The sequence below is a fragment of the Mastomys coucha genome, unplaced genomic scaffold, assembly GCF_008632895.1.
Source record: "Mastomys coucha isolate ucsf_1 unplaced genomic scaffold, UCSF_Mcou_1 pScaffold3, whole genome shotgun sequence".
Classification (NCBI taxonomy): domain Eukaryota; kingdom Metazoa; phylum Chordata; class Mammalia; order Rodentia; family Muridae; genus Mastomys; species Mastomys coucha.
This window is the reverse complement of record NW_022196909.1, coordinates 6386064-6400414: the sequence shown is the minus strand read 5'-3', so window position 1 is coordinate 6400414 and position 14351 is coordinate 6386064. Positions and strand designations below refer to the sequence as shown.

General features: G+C 41.4%; 1 protein-coding gene across 2 annotated transcripts in view; it reads right to left on the bottom strand.

Moving 5' to 3' along the window:
* Window positions 1-14351, bottom strand: part of Cdk19 (cyclin dependent kinase 19) — a 155919-nt gene extending 141568 nt beyond the window's left edge. Inside the window, exon 1 of one of the 2 annotated variants that reach the window (XM_031348460.1) lies at window positions 13894-14351. In XM_031348460.1, coding sequence (XP_031204320.1) covers window positions 13894-14021 — 128 coding nt within the window. In that variant the 5' untranslated portion in view covers window positions 14022-14351. The remainder of the gene's footprint in view (window positions 1-13893) is intronic. The other variant, XM_031348462.1, reaches the window with a different exon arrangement.

Here is a 14351-nt window from a genome sequence, read left to right as displayed (position 1 = left end):
TGTGTGGATGTCAGTGGGGTCATGTGTGGATGTCAGTGGGATCATATGTGTGGATGTCAGTGGGATCAGTTTCTCTTCCTATCTTGTAGGTCTCGGAGATTGAAGTCAGGTACTCAGGCTTGGCACCAAGCACCTTTACCAGCCTAGACATCTACTAGGACCCCAAAGCCACAGGTTTGATCCTGCACCATATAATAGAATAAAGCGGGGCTAACAGTAGTGTTTACTTCTGAGAAGTGAAGAAAAATTGGGAAAAGACAGTAAAACGGAAAGCTTTTACTTTTCATTTTATGTACAACTACACTGTTGAAGGTTTGGTTACTGTGTACAGCTATTATTTACTGATTTTAATAGAACAAAAACGAAAGTATTTCTACTAAAAGATCAACAACACTGGTTCTGCACATTACATAAGATCCTATTATGTGCTGCTACATAATAAAATTTCAGGGGGCTGGCAAGATGGCTCAGCAGGTAGAAGCACTGACTGCTCTTCCGAAGATCCTGAATTCAAATCCCAGCAACCACATGGTGGCTCATAACCACCGATAATTAGATCTGATGCCCTCTTCTGGTGTGTCTGAGAACAGCTACAGTGTACTTATGTATAATAATAAATCAATCTTAAAAAATAAAAAAAAATTTAAAAAAAGAAATTTCAGTCAATGATAAATCACACATATTGGTGGTCCCACAATTTTCTATTCCCTAGGGACACCACAGTGCAGTGCAGCCTAGCACTCAGGTCAGCTCTGTCAGCGGTGGCTGTGAATATTTAACACCTAGACCAGCAATTCTCAACCTATGGGGTCATGACCCGTTTGCTGGAAGTTAAGCAACCCTTATGTGACAGGAGTCACATATCAGATATCCTGCATACCAGACATTTATATTACAATTCATAACAGTAGCAAATGACAAGTATGAAGTAGCAACAAAAAGAATTGGGGCGGGAGGAGTCTCACAACACAAGGAACTGTATTAAAGGGTCCCAGCATTAGGAAACTTGAGAACCATGTCTACATGAAAGGTGGTAAACTCTTGTTGCTAAAAACTGTATTATAACTTCTGCCTTCCTAGTGGATTACTTATAGTGTTGTTGTTGTTGTTGTTGTTGTTGTTGCTGTTGCTGTTGCTGTTGCTGTTGTTGGGAAGTTTGTACTGGTTTTGGTGGTGGGAAGGGTAGCTGTTGGGAAACAGGCAGAGAGGGTCTGTCTGCTCTTTCTGTACCCAGTCTGCCCTTGACCTGGGATCCTCCTCCAGATCCTGCAAGCTCAAATAACAGGCAATTGTCAAGACAGCAGCATACTTATTTTCAAAATGACTGTTAAATAAGCTCAAGGGTCAGCGACAGTGAGATAGCTCAGAAGGTTCAAGGTGCTCTCCTGCAAGCCTGACAATCTGAGTTCAACCCCAGTAGCCACATGGTGGGAGGCAAGAACAGACCCACACATTGCCCTCTGTCCCCACATATACATCATGGCACACGTGCTCACAGTCACACACATACACAAGCATACACACAGTTTTGTTTAATTCTTTATGGTGGCAGGGGGTACTAGAAAGACGGCTCAGCAGTTAAAGGGGACTGACTGTCACTCTCCCAAAAACCCTGAGTTCAGTTCCTAGCACCCAAGTCCAGTAGCTCAGAATCACCTGTAATTTCAACCTCTACAAAGCCCCAGGCCTTCCTCTAGTCTCAAGGGCACTACCTACATATACAGAATAGATACACATACCAATTAGATAAATCTTTATAAAGATAATAAGTTGAATATGCTCACCAGTAATAAGTCAAAAGCAGGATGCAACAGCATTGCTTTTCTCAAAACTTAAATTTCATTTTGTACCTTAAAATCTTTCTTTCTCACAGGGCTGGGAACTAAACCCAGAACCTCAAGCTCACAGCCTAGACAGCATTCCTGGCCTCCTGCAGTGTGGGTACTGTTAACTGTGTCTTTAAAAGTGACCTAAAACACTGGGGAAACTCACTCTGTAGACCAAGCTGGTCTTGAACTCAGAGATCTACCTGCCTCCCCAGGGCTGGGATTAAAGGTGTGCACCACAACTTCATTTTTAATTGGCTTGCATATTTGTTTATGTAGATCTATGATGCTTAGGGAACTTTCCTCTTCCCTCTTTTCTCCCTCAACTCCCTCTCTCCGCACTTCTTTTTGTAGCTGAGGATGGCCTTGAATTCTAATGTTTTTATAAATGGCTTTCTTTTGAAAAGCTTTATGCACCTGTGGGCTGTCAGACGTATCTTGAGGCTGTACAACATCACACCTAAATACTACAGATAACAAATGCCCTATGCAACTGAGGGCTGTGCTAAGTCCATGATGTACAGAGATACACAGACAAAAAGCTGTCGCTGAGGCCCAGTAATTTATCATAAACTACCCTTTCCTTTTCTATTTTTATGCAGAAAATACAGTTTAAAGTCTCAGCAAGAAAGCTGAGCTTTCCTTGTAGTAATACTTACTGTATTTTTTGATCCCCACCACAAGAGGACTAATTATATTTGAAATTAAAGACATTTTATAAGATACCAATTATCTAATGACTCTAAGGGCTTTTATTTCTGAGAGCCATCACTCACTCCTGCACAACTCAAACCTGCTACACACTTGCATCCTGAATCACACCCTGCTCTCTCTTGAGATGCTCTTTCATCCTGCACAGTGCATGCTCCAAACAGCTATTACAGGAAGTGTTGGACGGTCAGCTATTTATACATGGACAAAATCTTTAAAATAGCATCGTTGGCTAACTCTGCCTGGTTCCAGACCAAAAATGCTATTTTTAAGAAATGGCTGAGTTAGTTACTTAAATTTAAAATGCACTCTAAAAATAACATTCCTTGTCACGCTGTTTTAGAAAGGAACCAAGAGGAAGTACTAACATTGTCCGGCGACACGACGCGATCACAGTTCACCCTTTATAAACACTGCCTTGTGGGAATTCATGGTTTTGGGAGGTTTTTGTTTGTTTGTTTTCGAGTATGTAGCTTTGGCTGGCCTGGAACTTGCTATGTATACCAAGGTAAATTCACAAAGATCTGCTGGACTCTATGGTCCACTGCAGGGATTAAAGGTGTTTGCCACACTGAGCAAAACTCAGTTTTTAATATCCAAATATTCAAAAAAAGATCTAAATACTCTAACTCTAATGATAGCACCAAGAAATCTTCAAACTGTAATATATTAACTTAAAATAGTCTGTACCAACTTCTAAGCCAGACTATACTATACTGAGCATTGTTCAAAAAACAAGTTCACCATTTAATATCACATTATTAACCTCTTATCCAGAATATCAAGTCCCCAAAAGTGACAAAAAGTAGAAACACTTCCTTCATCAACACTGACATGTACTGTATTTTAAAATTCATTCTAACCCTGGGCAGTGGTGGCACATGCCTTTAGTCCCAGTACTTGGGAGGCAGGGGCAGGCAGGTTTATGAGTTTGAGGCCAGCCTGGTCTACAGAGTGAGTTCCAGGACAGCCAGGGCTATACAGAGAAATCCTGTCTCGGGAAAAACCAAAAAAGAAAAAGGAAAAGAAAAAGAAAAAGAAAAAGAAAGGGAGAGGGCTGGAGAGATGGCTCAGAGGTTAAGAGCACTGACTGCTCTTCCAGAGGTCCTGAGTTCAATTCCCAGTAACCACATGATGGCTCACAACCGTCTGTAATGAGATCTGACGCCCTCTTCAGTGTGTCTGAAGACAGCTACAGTGTACTCATATACATAAAATAAATAAAATCCTAAAAAAAAAATTTTTAAAATTCATTTTAGTTAAAACTCTGTATTACTAAAACAAGAGTATCTGAAAGCAACTTGCATGTCCTGCAGCAAACAAAGAATTCATTACTTATCCTTCTCAATATCTCAAAAGCCACTTCTTAACTCCACTGTTTACATGTGTGTCTTGTATATTTCATAGTATTAGCAAACAATTTCAAGTCACTACTTCCAAAGGTAATGAGATTCTAGGAATTTAACTTACATATTAATATTGCACTTACTGGGATATTCACTAGTGTTAGTACTAGCAAAAAAACTAGAACAATTCTAAAGTTTCTTCAAGAAGGATAGCTAAATCATGTGTCAATATAATAGAAAACAATAAAACTATTAAGATATGTCTGTATGTAAGATATGCAATGATTTTGAGTCATAAAAGTTAAAAAAGAGAAATATGCAGACCACAGCATTTACCAAATCAAACAGCATGCTTGATACATACACAAAAGAAAACTCATCTAGAAGCGGCCTCCACAGAGGCAAGTGTACCACAGGAAGATCGTCACACTCTAGAAGCAGCCTCCACAGAGGCAAGTGTAGACAGGAAGACCATCACACTGCCTCCTTTTCCATGCCCCTGCAAGTATTAACTAAACACGGTCTTCTTTAAGATTTATTTTTATTTTTTGTGTATGAGTGTTTTACCTGTATGTATGTATGTATGTATGTATGTATGTATGTACATATTCTTGCATGATGCCCATGAAGACCAAAAGAATTCATGGGGTACCATGGAACTGGAGTTACAGATAATAATGAGCCACCAAGTGGGTGTTGGGAATGAAACCTGTGCCCTCTGAAAGAGTAACAAAGTGCTCTTAACTGCTAAACCATCGACCAGCCCACAAAATACTTTTTTGAAAATCTTCAATTCATTTCAAACCATGGAGTGGTTCCTTTTACATTATTCTGGAAACATGGGTATTCTTTAGCAATCTATTCAGACTCGATTGTAAATAAGCACAGCGGAGATGGCTGCACGCGCCTAAAATGTTTGCTAGCTGCTGCTGTTCACACAGTCTCAGGACCATGGCTCCTATCAAGTCCTTGAGAAATTATTTCCCTTAGGCCTCAAAAATGAAGTTTTAGAAAGTTTATATTGCAGAAATAAGCTAATTAAATATAAACCAACATTCACTTCAATTACTAAATGCTCAAAGTACGTTTTTAATCATAAACCTGTAATATCAAGAAAGAATTCCTAAAATGTACGAGTCTGACATCTTCTAAGCATGGCTATGAAATAGCTATTAAAAGCACAGAAGAAAGAATTCACACACTAGCAAAAACTGGTTGGTTTGGTCTAAGAAGGAAAAGTGCTTACTATTCCAAAAGACCTCTGCTCTTTATCCACGTCTATTAAAAGAAACTGTAAGGTACAGAAGTATGCACCTGTGTACCCGGCACTCTGGAGTCTGTAGCAAGGATGAGGAGTTTGAGATCAGCATGGGCTACAGAGCAAGCCTTTGCCTCAACATGAAAGGGAGGCAATTAAACATATAACTTCTTAGAAAAAAAAATATATACAGATTGGGGGCGCGGAAAGGGGACTGACTAGCTCTAGAGCTGGAAATATAGCAAAGTAACTCCTGGGCCTGCCTAACCTACTCAAAGCCTTGGGTTTGACCTGTATTAACCAGGTGCTCAGGTTTGTGTCTGTAATGCTAGCTCGGAAGGGCTAAATGGAGAGATCAGAGACTACGTTAGCCTAAAACCCCTGGTTAGTCCTATGGAAATATATCAAATCATCTATGTCATATAACATCACCATTTCAACGTTCCATGCCGGGTGTGATGGCACATACCTTTAATCCCAGCACCCAGAAGAGAGAGACAGGGATCTCTGTGAGTCTCTGATCTGCACATTTGTGTGTGTGTCTGTGTGTGTGTGTGATTTCAATTTGTTCTTAAGGTCATGAAGAACATGTTACCACCTTATAGAATTTTTAAAATTCAACAATTTGGGTTTGTTTCCAACAGGGTCTTATGTGGCCCAGGCTGGAGGTGAAGCCATTTCTGCTTTCTCTGCCTCCTGAGTGCTGGGTGGAGTATGTGCCCCTCCACACAACTCAACACAGTTTGTGATTGTCTATATATATATATCCAACAGTGTACTAGACACTGAAGCTAACAACTTTGAGAGACTGTAACATCTATAATAGTGAAACTATATCTGTAAGGAGGAACAGAGGCACAGCTAAGTCCATGGAATGACTAAAGGGAGACTTCTGGCAGAAAGCAAATAGAGCTGGGTACTGAAATATGAACAAGAGGTGGCCAGATATGTAAGGATAAGGAAAATGGAATAAGAGGACTGTCAGTGACAACCCCCATCCAAGACAAGAAGCCTATAGAACTCCAAATAGACTGGATGACAAAAGAAATTCCTTTTGTCACATAATAATAAAAACACCAAATGCACTAAACAAAGAAAGAATTTTAAAAGCAGTAAGGGAAAAAGGGTCAAGTAACATATAAAGGCAGGCCTATCAGAATTATACCAGACTTCTCACCAGAGACTATGAAAGCTAGAAGATCCTGAGCAGATGTCATACAGACCCTACAAGAACACAAATGCCAGCCCAGGCTACTATACCCAGCAAAACTCTCAATTAACATAGATGGAGAAACCAAAATATCCCATGACAAAACAACATTTACAAAATATCTTTCCACAAATCCAGCCCTATAAAGGATAATAGATGGAAAACATCAACATAAGGAGCAAAACTACACCCTAGAAGCAAGAAAGTAATCTTCCAACAAATCCACACAAACCTAATTCCACCTCTTACAGCAAAAACCACAGGAAGTAACAATTACTTTTTCTTACTATCTTAATATGAAAATTAATATTACCAACATATCCTAATCTATTGAAATCCAAAAATATGAGGAATTATAAATTTATTGACTGTCATCCAATGGTCTCTCTAATTTGGTAATTGGAGAAATAGCTCCAACATTGTACAATCCATATACACTTTCAGCTTGTTTGTTCATGACAATATCTAGCTGTGTACAACATAATGGTCTTGAAATCTTGCTTCTCCTATGTCAGCCTCTCTATTAGTAGTATTGTTTATTTCATGTTTTTACACTATACTATGGTTTTCAGAACAACTTACATATCTTAAAACTATTTATATACCCAAAAGAAATGTACACAATTAAATTGGGAGGGGGTTTGTAAGAGAACAATAAAGAGTGAGACTGAATGCTTTGCTTGACATTTGTAACTGTTGTATCAAGTTACCACAGTAAGAGCTAAGATTTTAAGCTCTATTAAATATAAAACAAACAAAAACACTTTATATATTTATGTTCATTTAAGAAAATATTAGTAGTGATGTATTATTTTGAAATATACAGTTAATATGTTTGGAGTTATTTAAAATTTATATTGAGAAAAACATATATTTTCAGTATTGTCGTAGACAAGCATCTACATAAGACTGTTAAATTGATTGTTGTTTCATATCAAACTTTTATAACACTCATTTTTATTGTTATAATATTTTATAAATTTTAAAAATATGACAAAAAAGATATTGTAGGTATTGAAGGGGGAGGTCTCTGGGAGGAGTTGGGGTACAAAAGAAAAACAAGAATGTGATTTAATTCTATTTACTTAAAATATGTTTTTAAATGTTAACAAATTCAGATAAATTGAAACCATGTAACTCTTCTCATTATAATGCAATAAAAAAAGTTACTGCACATTGTCAAGACCTCCACATGCATATGATTGGTTGTGTACATAGAGATATACAATGTAAATAAAATGTAACTACAGGCTGTTTTTCTTTTTCTGTCTTTTTCTTTCTTTTTCCTTTTCTTTTTTTCTTTTTATTTTTTCTTTTTGGATTTTGAGACAAGATTTTTCTGTGTAGCCCTGGCTATCCTGGAAGTGGCTCAATAGATCAGGCTATTTTCAAAATCAGAGCTCAGTCTACTTTCTCCAGACTGCTGGGTATTGAAGGCAAGAGCAACAGTGCCTGACATACATTTTTAAAAATTAAATAGCCGGGCGGTGGTGGCGCACGCCTTTAATCCCAGCACTTGGGAGGCAGAGGCAAGCAGATTTCTGAGTTCGAGGCCAGCCACAGTTATACAGAGAAACCCTGTCTCGAAAAAAAAAAAAAAAAAAAATTAAGATGGACCAGGATATAAATTAGTAATGTGTGTTTACTCAGAATCCAAAGGACTTAGGTTCAATAACCAGCATTCAACAAACAATTTAATAATGAAAAATCTTTTCTCATTATAATGTAATAAAACTTTAAGAAAAAAAAAAGGTAAACCATCAGCGATAACCCCACCCGAGGTAACCATTGCTGTCTAACAGGGAAGACCTAATTCCTAGAAACAAAAGTAAATCAATTCAATGAACTGGAAAAGAAGAACTGGTCAGGATCTGACTGCAAATGTCTTCTGATGTCAAATTAAGGGACTGCAGGGTAGATCTAATCCTTCTAGACATAAGAATAAATGTATAATTTTCCTAAACAAAAGATACCTGACTATTTTCAGAAAAAAAACGATAATGGCAGCAACTTGGATCTTAGTCTACAGTGAGAAAAGACCAAAGGCAGACACCAGTTCTGTGGCTGTGTTAGTCAGAGGAAGGGCCACAGTGGTGACACAGAGGACCAGGGTAAGTCAGGAAGATAAGCGGCTATGCAGACACACTCTGATGTTCTGCTGCTCCGGAGCCTTGGGCCCAAATAAGTCTCTTCTGCACTTTTTTCAATGTTCTTTTCCTGTAGTTTTTTTTCCCCATTTTTTTTTAATTTATTTACTATTATAAATGAGTACACTGTAGCTGTCTTCAGACACATCAGAAGAGGGTGTCAGATTTTTTTTTTTTTTTTTTTTTTTGGTTTTTCGAGACAGGGTTTTTCTGTGTATCCCTGGCGTAGACCAAGATGGCCTCCAACTCAGAAATCCGCCTGCCTCTGCCTCTGCCTCCCAAGTACTGGGACTAAAGGCGTGTGCCACCACTGCCCGGCCAGGTGGGTGATTGTGAGCCACCAAGTGGTTGCTGGGATTTGAACTCACGACCTTAGGAAGAGCAGTCGGTGCTCTTAGCCACTGAGCCATCTCACCCAGCCCCCCATATTTCTGATATGGGTGATTTGAGAGTTTATTTTTTGTTTTGTTTGTTTGGTTGTTTGGTTGGTTGGTGTTTTGTTTTGTTTGCATGAAATGCGTGTTTAGAAGGTTGAGGCAAAGTGGCCTTTTTGCTCTCTGCTCATTAGGATGGAAAATGCATAAATACAAGACTCCTGTCTAGGCTGTAGGCTTCTTAAGTGCTGCGTGACAGTGAGTTACCAACCTCCTGGAGCCCTGAGCTCCTGTGTAAGAAGAGACAGTTGAGCTAGATAACCTAAAGCTCTTAACAGTGAGAAAATACTTTTATTATCACAGAGATAACAACCTAAATCTCCAGGAGCAGCCAATCAAAATGCAAACATGATAATCTAGAAACCAACTGTGGGAACTCCACTAAAATCAGGCAGATGCTACTGTACCTATTCGTCCGTGTCTATCCATGTCTATCTATATGTAGTTACATCTACTTGTGAAGGACTTCTTGAAACACTGAAACATGCGTGTACATACCATAGTTCTCAGCTGAAACCTAAGACAAAATTGAAACTCTTAAGAACTCTGGCAGCCGTTCCACTTTCGATTACCAAGTACCTTTCAAAAACTGTCAAAGTAACCTTTTGTTTTCAGTTAGTCTTAGAAATCCAACTCTTCACATAGAATCCTGTGCCACAGAGTCAGGTTTTTATGACCCTTTTAATGAAAAGAATTTAGCATTCCTTTATCAGTCATAATTAAGTGTTCCTAACTAGAAAAATACTGTCTTCAGACTTGTCACTATAAAGTTTTATGCCCAATTTTTTTTGAAATAGGGTCTCACGTGACCCAGGCCAGATGGAACTCATATATAGCCAACTACAGCCTTGAACATCTGATCCTCTTGGCTTCATTTCCAAAGCACTGGTATTATGCCAAGTCCAGTCTGTACAGTTTATACAGTGTCGAGCCCAGAGGCTACTGTGTGCTATGCAAGCATTCTACCAACTAAGCTACATCCCCAGGCAGCGTGAAACTCTTCACTACTGAAGAAAAACCTTATGAATGCTTACTCATACTAAAAAACACTAAGCTATCCTAGAACTGAAAGCATAGCTCAGTGGCAGAGTGCATGCGCAGTATTCCCATGCCTCTGCATTGGACCCCAACATCAAGAAGTAAATCTGGGCCATCAGAAAGGTTCAGTAGGTGCAGGCAACTGCCTGCTAACAGCAGCGTGGCAATTTCAAGTCAACCCTCAGAACGTATGTGAAGGTAGACCAGATCCTTGCTACAGAGTTGTCTCCTGACCTCCATGAGCATGCCATAGTCCACACATAATAGTTCTAATAAGTAAATTGTAGGTAATTAATTTTAAGCCTGATTTGGGGGGGGCATTTATTTCCTTTGACTGCCTGAGGGAGAGAGCACCCACATGTCACAGGTGTGGAAGTCAGAGGACAATTTTGTGGAAATGGGTCTGTCCTTGCACAGTGAGGATCCCCAGGAACCAACTCAAGCCTCTTGCTTGGCAGCACTCTCTCACTAGGTGTGCCATCTTGAGGGTGCAAGCCTGACTACTTTTTACAGGGGATCAATATTTTTCCTTCCAAATAAAAAATTAATGAGAAACATTTTTATTAAGGGAAAACACTTTGGAAGAAATAAGCCACAGTGCCATGTTGAATAGAAAAGAAACTGTATGTAATCCTAAGATATTCAACATGTCAAGTAAGCTTGACACAACAATTCCAACGTTTCAACACAAGGAAATGCTAAGTGTTTGAGGAGACATTTTTACCCAAACTGAAACAGTGTACAATGTACACAGGGATCAAAACATCACGAAGTACCACTGTGCATGAAAATCTGTATGTACCAATTAAATACATGAAGGTGAAAAGCTCAGACACATCTTACATTTCTAGCCTGCTATAAATTCACACTGCATGGTATACCCTATTTTGAATCTCATTTGAAAATCTCATTTTGGCCAGATGGTGGTGGCGCACGCTTTTAGTCCCAGCACTTGGGAGGCAGAGGCAGGCGGATTTCTGAGTTTGAGGCCAGCCTGGTCTACAGAGTGAGTTCCAGGATGGCCAAGGCTACACAGAGATACCCTGTCTCAAAAACAAAAATAAAAACAAAAACAAAAAAACAACAAAAAAAGAAAATCTCATTTTGAAGGAACTAACAATCTGTAGGCTATCACTAAGGCATAAGCAGAGGTTTTCCTACTCAGTTATTTCTTCCGATGTTATTCTAAAGTTCTAACAATTTTTATTATATATGTTAGTGTACATTTATGTGTGTGTACATATACATATATGAATACATGTATACTCAAGTGTTATATACACTAGAATTTTCTCTCTAGCAGGCGCTCATCTCTCTTGCTCCCTAAAATAGCATCACACCACTCTTTTTCCCAAGCTTACCAAAATAAAATGTAAAAGGAGGGGAACTGTAATTTAGAATGACCAGAGGATAAAATCCTTAACTATCCAAATCTACACATTTGAGAACTACCACTAAAACCTTTTGTTCTTTCAAATTGCTGATTAGTAATGAACATAAAACTAATCCCACTACCAAATCCCAAGAGACTTGAACATTTAGTGTAAAGCCAGGAATCTGAATCAGGGCCTTAGCCCAAGAAAAGCAAGAAAGCAAGAAAGCCAGCCACCAGCCAGCCACCAGCCAGCCACCAGCCAGCCACCAGCCAGCCACCAGCCAGCCTATCATGGTTTGTTCTACATGTGATACAGTGATATAATAGTCTGAAAATATATTTTCATATTCTAAGTGTTTTTTTGTTGGCTGGGTTTTTGTTTGTTTGTTTTGTTTTGTTTGTTTGTTTGTTTGTTTGAGACAGGGTTTCTCTGTGTAGCCATGGCTGGCCTGGAACTCCACCTGTAGACCAGAGTGGCCTCGAACTCAGAGATCCACCTATGCCTGCCTCTAGCTCTAAGTGTTTTAGTTTTTTTGTTTTGTTTTGCTTTGTTTTTTAATTCTACTTTGAAAATACAAAAACTGACTTTATTTTATGTATTCTACTTTACCAATTTTACTCAAAGAATAAGTGTATTTTAATCAATATCCTTATTATAGAGACTTACTGAGAAGTAGAAACAAGAACAGTTTCTGTTGTAATCCCACCCATTCTATGCAGCTCAGAAGCAGAACTGTTAACTTTTCTCAAAGTTTCAGGGCAAATGATAATATTTTAAGATATTTTTAATTAAAACTTTTTTTATTCTAGATTAAGAGTATAACAAAGTTAGCACAGTCTCTGGAGATAAGGGAAAATCCGGCTCAACAATGTAACAACAATGTGCAAATAATAGCACTGGATTTGCTCTCCCCAAACATCCTGTGAAGATCCTCACTGGAATATCAATTTAACCAGTAGAGTGGCTATTCCAAAAACAAAGTGTAAGTTAATTATAGTTCCCTATAGCTCCTGGTGTGCACTTGAGGACACATGGTAATTAAAAGGAACAGCTCCGACAACTGAGTAGCTTGGCCTGTACAGTTCTACCTGGACACTACCTGGAATTTTCCAGGAACTATGTATGAAACCCTTCGTATGACTGTGTTCTGGTTCTTTTCTTATGAAGTAGCACATGCACTGCGGGCTTTGACGCTGCAGCTCCTCACCAATCATATCAAATCACAGCAGTGGGGAGGAGGAGCCCCGAGAAGCACTTTCAATCTGAGGTGTGGTGATAACCTGCTTTTCAAAACTGCTCCACTGCAATCATAAAGCCCCCCTTTCCTACCGTCTGAAAGCCGTCTGAGTCTAAGTTACAGAACCTAAGGGAAAGGAGTTCCTTCCCAAAAGGGGCCAAGGGGACAGCCAGGCAGCTTGAAATCCACCATTTCCAGGGAGCCAAGGGGACAGCCGGCTTTAAACCCACCATTCCCAGGCCTGAAGTTTGGTTCCACCGGGGCCAGCTCTTACAAGCCGGTCTGCCCTCTGGCCCGAAGGGGACATTCTCGATGCTTTATCCAACTTGTCTTTTACTGACATAACAATCCATAAGGACGTCCCAAGAGATTCCTACAGTCCCCCTCAACTAAGAAAACGATGGTGCTGGCACAAGCCTGTCACTCCGTTTTCTGCTCTTGGTGGTCTAAGTTCTCAATAAACACTACCAAAGCTCACAGCCATTTGACAGAGGATGGGAACTGGAGGATACGAATAATACTCTTCCTGAAGGAAAGAGAAATGGACCAGGTGTGGTGGCGCACGCCTTTAATGACAGTGCTTGAGAAGCAGAGGCAGGCGGATCTCTGAGTTCCAGGTCAACCAGGGTGCACAGAAAACCTATCTTAGAAGGGGAGGGAAAGGGATACCTAAGATAGCCAAGAGGCAGGAAAGGTAAGCAACCAGAGAACTCTTAAATCTTGTAATATACAATTAATCTCTCTCCAGGGTCCACCTTCAGAGTGCTGAATTCAGAATATTAAAATGTGGGAATTGGAAGCAGGATCCCTAAGTCCCCAGGTAAACAAACAACAGGGATGTAGGCTGGGTTGGCGAGGGAGTCAGACCCCAGGGGCCAGGCAGGACCCCAAGCTCTGGACCACCAGACGACGGGAAGCGCCCCCGCGAGCTTTCAAACCGCCGCCCCGGGAAGGCGCTGCGCCGATTGGAAGTTCCACCACGACCGTCACCGGCACAGGGCCAAACCGGTAACTCTTCAGCCCAGCCCTCCGGAGGGTCCCCCGGGACCAGACCCCTAAACTCCACCTCCAGGCGCGGTCTCCACCGCGTCCCGCCGCCCGCTGTTAAGCACGCAGCCCGCGACTCCAGGCGGGACCGACGCCCCCGACAGGGCTGCGCTACGCGACTCCGAGGGGCGACCAGCCAGCGAGGGACGGCAGCACCTCTGCCTCCGAGTTGGCCCCGGGACGTCACTCCGCGACCCACCCAGCCCTCCGGGGCTCTGCAGCGGAGGGGACCGGACGAGCCCGCTCCCCGCCCGCGCTCTTACCCATCTTTCCGCCTCGCCTTGTAGACGTGCCCGTAGGTGCCGCGTCCCACTTTGCACCCTTCGTATTCAAACAGATCCTCCACCCGCTCCCGCTCCGCCGCCAGCTTCGCCTTGAAATCATAATCCATTGTCTGCTTCCCCCATAGAGAAACCGGGACGCGGGGGCCGCCGCCACTCAGTCCCTCCTCCGCCGCCGCCGCTCCACTTCTCCAACAGCCGTCGCTCGGGCGCGCGCGCGCCGCCCGTCGCTCCGCGGTCCGCCTTCAGCAAGGGACTCCTCGGCGGCCGCGGCAGCCACCTCCTCCGCCTCCTCCTCCTCCGCGGCGGCGGCGGCGGCTCCCGCAGGCACCCACAGTCCCGCCTCCTCCCTTCATTTCCTTGTTTTGGAACCTGGTGGGCCGCGCCGCGGCTTTCTCGAACTCATTAAGGAACCAAGCAGCCCGCCCCAGGGTCGCGAG